This window comes from Mesitornis unicolor, unplaced genomic scaffold (assembly GCF_000695765.1).
Source record: "Mesitornis unicolor isolate BGI_N332 unplaced genomic scaffold, ASM69576v1 scaffold229, whole genome shotgun sequence".
NCBI lineage: Eukaryota > Metazoa > Chordata > Aves > Mesitornithiformes > Mesitornithidae > Mesitornis > Mesitornis unicolor.
In genome coordinates, this window is record NW_010204988.1 from 14,762 (window position 1) to 21,541 (window position 6,780).

A 6,780-nucleotide genomic window follows, 5' to 3' on the forward strand; every position below is an offset into this window, starting at 1 on the left:
CCTGTGTTTAGGCAGGGCGGGCTGAGCTTCACATCCAAACCCTTCTGTCGAGCCAAGACGAGCTTGTAAAGCGCTCGGCGCTCTGCTCATCATCCCATTTACCGAGGCTGAAATCCCTCTGGGTTGAGAGGCAGACTTCAGCTGAGCAACCTCTGCCCCCTCTACCTGCTTCTGCCTGCATGGCTGTTACAGCATTGCACCACAAAGCACTTTATATCAGTCTGGTGTGAGGTTTAACTTTGACAAACCGCTCCAGCCGCGCGCCGTGCAGCGGGTCGAGTTCGTAGATTAGTAACGGAGGGCGCCGGCGAGCGGGAGAACGAATGGGGTGCGTGACGGATGCTGTTTTCTTTGGCAGGGCAGGAATTTGACATCAAAGCCAAATGTGTTATCAACGCCACGGGACCTTTCACGGACTCGGTGCGCAAAATGGACGATCAGGAGGTCCCCAACATCTGCCAGCCGAGCGCGGGCGTGCACATCGTGATGCCGGGCTACTACAGGTAACCACGTCCAGACCCTTTGTAACCTGCACTGCTGGTGCCTGTAGCTTGCAGAGACACCTTTGTGGGGTTTACAGTGCTGTTGGATGCACAATTATTTATTATTTTTAAGTGGTTTCTGGTACCTTGCTGATTCAAAGAACAACTTTATCCATTCAGAAAAGACTGAAATCTCACAGGTTTTAGTTAAAACTCACCAAGGCAAAGCTGCTGAAGCAGGAGGGCGTTCAGCATCGACACCAGGAGTTGGAAATCTCCGTTTTTATTAAGGAGTTGAGCGCACCGACTGCTTGTTCAGCTCCCTTAGGGAAACAAGGGGATGTGAAGCCTTGCAGAGAGGTTGCTGCCTTCACACAGAAACTCTTGTCCCATCAAATAGCAAACTTGTGCTGTTAAACAGCAAACTCTCATGCTGTTAAATACCAGACTCTTGTCCAATCAAATAGCAAACTTGTGCTATTAAATACCAAACTCTTGTCCCATCAAATAGCAAACTCGTGCTATTAAACAGCAAACTCTCATGCTGTTAAATACCAGACTCTTGTCCCATTAACCATCAAACCCTGTGCAGTGGCTCTGCTGCATTACAACCCCGCTCCCAGTGACTACAGATGCAATCCCGTAATTAGCTCAAAATAACCCAATTAAATCCTGCCACCGCTGTGGACCCAAGCCCGGCCACCCCTGGTGGTTTTGGGGAAGGACCTGCCCTGCTCTGCCCCCCTCACAGAGGAGGTTCCCGCTGCAGCCCCCGGCTCCTTCCCTGTGCGCTGCTGCAAACCCAAATCCCCGTGTGCGGCAGCGGCTCAAACATCACCTCTGGTTCCTGAAGTCATTAGCATCCTAATGGAAACTCGCACTTACAGACTTTGCCCAGTTGTGTTGATACAGTGCGCTTCCAGTAATGCCTTCGGGATCATCCCCGCGCCCCTCGGAATAGAAATTCAGATTTACAGTCACACCACGGGTGGTTTTGTCGGAGATGTCCCAGTGGGACACCACCACAGACCGTAAAATCGGGGCGGTTTTGGCCTAGTGTAAAATCACCCTTCATATTCTTGGGGTTTCGTGGTGTCTTTCCACGTGAAAAATGGGGAAATGACCCCATAGCTTCTTCAAAGCAGCAGCAACGTGGAGAAACGCGTTGTAACTTTGGTTTCCTCATACACCACGAGAAGCACATGTGGGATTGGCTTTCTGGCCCTGCAGCAATAACATGGAAAGCTTTAAAATGTTGAATTGCTTCATAAATTCATAGTATGAGATGGCTTGATACGCATGGGGGCTGTAACTTATTTATTTATTGAGTAATAGCCTAATGATTTTAATTGGAAACGTGGATAATCCATGTTCCCACATCCCCCTGTGTATCCCAGCACAGGGGCATTACTTCTCCTTTTCCATGGGGCGGCTGCTTGGGTAAAACTGCACCGAATTTCCATTAATTGGGGTGGCTGTAACCAAGGAGCTTTGTTGCTAAATAGAAAATACTCGTGGCATTTCATCTGGGCTCTATCCAGTCCTTTCCTGGTGCCAGGGAATGCTCCTCAGCAGTTGGTGAAAGTTTATAAAGTACAGAATTAGGGCCCAGACTCTCACAGGTAGAGGTTTCGAGATGTAAACGTAGTTAAGGTTTTGTAAAACTGCTGTTAACCCAATGCATTCGTTTCCCATGGGCTCCTTGCTCGTTTCTGTCCTTCATTAGCAGTCCTGGTGCTGCTCCTCTCATTAATTCTATTTTTAGAGCACACGTTATCTATTCCAGTCGCTGCAGCCTCTCACCCCCTGTAATTTCAATGTATTGTCTGATAAAACAGGAGAGGCTTTGGCTGCCTTCGTCCAGGTGGCTTTCCTGCCTCGGATGTCTCTATGAATGCAATGCTATTTGTTTCCCCTTCCTTTTGACCAATTTCAGGTGTTTTTCCGTATTTCTTGAGTTTTCCTCTCTGCATCCCAGCTCCCAGGTGAAGTTGTCTCTAAATCCTTAGTTCTGCCCTATGGGAAGTTGTCTCCTTGCTCTTGAGCCGCGTTTGCAGTGCCTTGGTCAATGCTGCTCAAGCCGAGCTCTCCCATGGGCCCAGTCTTTCGAGGTCCCTTCCAGCTCCTGATATTCTCTGGTTGGTTTTGCCCAAAATACCACATTTAATGGCCAGGAATTACCATTTACCAACTTCAGAGCAACTCTTCAGTGTTTTTTGGGGATCATCCTGTCTGGCTGAGTTGTCCATGGCTTCTCACCCCCTAGCTATGCTTTGGTCACAGAATCCCAGACCGTTAGGGATTGGAAGGGACCTCCAAAGCTCATCCAGTCCAATCCCCCTGCCGGAGCAGGAACACCCAGATGAGGTTACACAGGAAGGCGTCCAGGCGGGTTTTGAATGTCTGCAGAGAAGGAGACTCCACAACCTCTCTGGGCAGCCTGTTCCAGGGCTCTGTCACCCTCACTGAGAAGAAGTTTCTTCTCCAATTGAAGTGGAACCTCCTGTGTTCCAGTTTGTGTCCGTTACCCCTTGTCCTATCATTGTTTGTCACCGAGAAGAGCCTGGCTCCATCCTCGTGACACTCACCCTTTAAATATTTATGAACATGAATGAGGTCTCCCCTCAGTCTCCTCTTCTGCAAACTAAAGAGCCCCAGCTCCCTCAGCCGCTCCTCAGAAGGGAGATGCTCCACTCCCTTGATCATCTTTGTAGCCCTTTGGTCACCCCTTCTCAAGATTCATCCTCGTTTCTCATACATTCAACATACACAGTCCAATTTCACTGTGCTGCTCTATGGAAAAGGAGGCTTTTTAGAAAGCAGACGTGCTCCAGTCCATTCAGTTGTTTGAAGTCAACTCTTAAATACTGTACTTTTCCATCAGGCCAGCTATCTTGCTGTTATTTTTGCTGGCAAAGAGTCACCTCAGATCCATCTCTGTTACACTCCAAGGCCATTTGCCATTATATTTCCACGTAAAGGCATTTATACTTGATATTGGAGTTCACCACCCCATTTTAGCAGTCTTTAAGTACTGCAGTAGCTCATACCACGTTCCTGCATCCGCTCTGTGATGGTAAGAATTAATGTCTTATAAAATGAGTTGTTTCAGCAGCGTTCCTGGTGTGCAGCAACCCAATATTTGGGTGTTGGGATGCTGCTTTCTGATGGGAAATACCTGATATTACACTTGTTTTGGTGGCCCTTTGGGTATTTATATAAGGTGGGACAAGCGTTGCAGTAGGAGGTCGAGGGAGCGCTTCCCAGGATAGCCATAGTCGTTAGTTCAGCTAATTGGCGTGTGGAGAACAGTCTCATCATCTGCCGTGTCATCTACCTGAAAACACTTCAGTCCATGGCTGCTGTGGTGAAACTCGGTTTTAAGTCTCTACTTCTTTCCCTTCCTTATTTTTAACAGAAATTCATTTAAAAAAAACTTCATACTTTTGAGAAAAGCCCTGCAGTTTTCTGCATATTCCGGTACCATATATTAAATCTCTGGCTTCCTCTGTCTCTAAATCAATAGCTTTTTCATTTTAAAAAGTAATCATTTGTCTGACGTGATTTGCCTTTCACAAATCTGTGTTGACTTCCCCTATTAAATTGTACTTCTCCAACTGTATGCTTAAGCTGTCTATAAATATCATCTAAAAAATGTTCTAATATACATGCTATATATGAAATTTTCAGCTTCTCTCCTAGCCTTTCCAGATATTGAAAACTCCCCTGCAGTAATCAGCGTAGCCTTCCGAAAAATGAAATATTCAGCAATTCGGACTGCGGCTCCTCCGTGGTAACTCATGGCCAGGCAGGTCCCTGGGTACCCACAGCCCATCGCATCGGTTGGTACCTGCTCCCATCACCGTGGAGCCACCTCTTGTGCCTGGTGTTACCTCAAAAACACTCAATACACTTCTTGATCAAATCCTTTGGGTGCTGGTTCCTGCCCCACGGGAGCTGCTCAGCAGACCCAGGCTGGGCACCACTGCACATTTATTCAGTAAATGTACTTCTGCCCTCTGCTTAGGGTGCAGTTATTGATAACTCAGCTCGTAATCATCCTCAGGTGTTGGTATAAGGAAATATAACTGTGTGTGATAATATTTCATATTTAATTTTTCTCGGTATATATTTAAAGCAGCACTAGGGCTCTGTTCTTATTTCTTTTATTTTAATGTGTGTTCTGCTCCAGCCTTCCTATTATTCGTTATTACTAATTACTGCCCATTTTTTGGTGTGAAGCAGTTGTTCATCCCGTAACGGGTTTCATGTAATTGCTGTTTTCAAATTCCCAAGCGCTTGCATTTGAAAATGAGAAGGATCTTCAAGAGTGAATGGAGATGTGAGCAGCCAAAGGCCGGATTACTTGGTTTAAGGTCGTGCTCTTCTAACTGCCAATGAAATTCTAGCAATACCTCAGCGTCGCATTCAAGGGGCGTGTTTCTCAGAACATCTGGGACTACCCTTTAAATTTGGGTCATGGCCACGTGTGAAACGTGATGGTTTTGGGTCATTTGACCCAAGAACAAAGGCGAAGTTTTGGCACTTTACCTGGGGTACCAGGGGTGGTGATGCTGGACCCGTTGTGAACCGCTTCCCTTCTTCCCTGCAGCCCGGATAACATGGGTCTGCTGGACCCGGCCACCAGCGACGGCCGAGTCATCTTCTTCCTGCCCTGGGAGAAGATGACCATCGCGGGGACCACGGACAGCCCCACGGATGTCACCTCGCACCCCATCCCCACGGAGGAGGACATCAACTTCATCCTGAGCGAAGTGCGCAACTACCTGAGCGCCGACGTGGAAGGTGAGCGTGGCTGGGGGGAATGGGGTGTTCTGGTCCAGGTAAATGTCTGGGGGTTTCCTGTGGCTCTGGTAACTTTGCTTCTTGTGCACCCAGGGGTTTCTCAAACAAGTGGGACACAAATGATCTGTGTTTCCGAGCTGTAAAATGGTGTTTTTTCCAGATACACCTGCACTGCTTGGACTGTTTACAATCACAGCATGGTTTGGGGTGGAAGGGACCTTTACAGCTCCTTCAGACCAACCCTGCAGTGAGCAGGGACATCGGTACCAGATCAGGGTGCTCAGACCCCATCAGTACCTCCAGGGATGCTCACCTGCAGTGAGCAGACACATCGGTACCAGATCAGGGTGCTCAGACCCCATCAATACCTTGAACATCTCCAGGGATGGGGCTTGCACCACCTCTGGGCAACCTGTGCCACTGATCGACCACCTCATGGGGAAGAGCTTTTTCCTCCTATCCAACCTAAATCTGCCCTTGTCCAGTTTAAAACCATCCCCCCTCGTCCTATTGCTCCATGCCCCAGTGAACAGCTCTGCCCAGATTTCTCACAGGCACCTTTCAGGTCCTGGAAGGTCGCTATAAGGTCCCCCCGGAGCATTCTCTTCTCCAGGCTGAACAGCCCCAACTCTCTCATTTAAATGTAAATATCATTGCTATTCCCATGTTCCTGTTCCCCACACCTCTCACCTGCCAGGCCAGTCTGGTCTCTGTGGTGGCAAATGGGAGGATTTGTGGGACTGGGACATTTGGACCATACATCAACACCAGTGCATCACATAATTCACCAGCTTTTCCTGAAGGAACAGTGATTCTGACTCCTCTTTTGTCTTTTTTTTTTTTAATTTCTGTTTTTCCAGACATCTTATTCTTAGTATTTCCTTTTCTTGATATGGTAAACACCCAATAGTGTCAGTTTTCAGTAGGAGAGGCAAATACAATGGGCAAAAATTTATAAAAACCACTTGGTTTGGGTCGTTTCCTTCAGTAGCTGAGCTGGGAACACATTTGCTGTAGGATGCTGCCTGCTCTGACCCCGGGTTGGTTTATTTCTATGGGGTTTTTTTAATTATTCTGTGAAAACACTTGTACTTCTGCATCTCTGCTGTGGTAGCAGCATTAAAATGAGTTGGAAAAGCACTGGTCAGGGACACTGCAGCATCCTTGGCTTTAGGAGAAGTCGCTGCCCAGAGGTGGGAGCGCTGGGTCGCCCCTAAAGGGGGCAATTGATGTCTCTGCCCTGTTTAAAGTCCACAAAAAGCCCTCGGGAAACGTCCCTTTGGGTAACAAATAACTGCGGTGCGTTGGTAGAGTGAAACCTGTGAGCGATACCGAGCTTTCTGAAGGTATTTCACAGAAACAGGAGCCTTCAATCCTCCTGAACGAGCCCGCCCGCCGTTTGTCACCCGCGCAATTAGCGGCGCTCGTGGCTCGCTCGTTAGCGCGTGAGCGACGGGGCCGCCCGTATCGACGCGCTGCAGGCTGCGCCGCC

General features: G+C 48.2%; 1 protein-coding gene across 1 annotated transcript in view; it reads left to right on the forward strand.

Annotated features, from left to right (window-relative positions):
• The window catches only part of GPD2 (glycerol-3-phosphate dehydrogenase 2 (mitochondrial)), a 26,806-nt gene that overhangs the window by 14,455 nt on the left and 5,571 nt on the right, over positions 1–6,780 (forward strand). The window contains exons 5-6 of the mRNA XM_010191210.1: positions 359–503; positions 5,095–5,288. Coding sequence (XP_010189512.1) covers positions 359–503; positions 5,095–5,288 — 339 coding nt within the window. The remainder of the gene's footprint in view (positions 1–358; positions 504–5,094; positions 5,289–6,780) is intronic.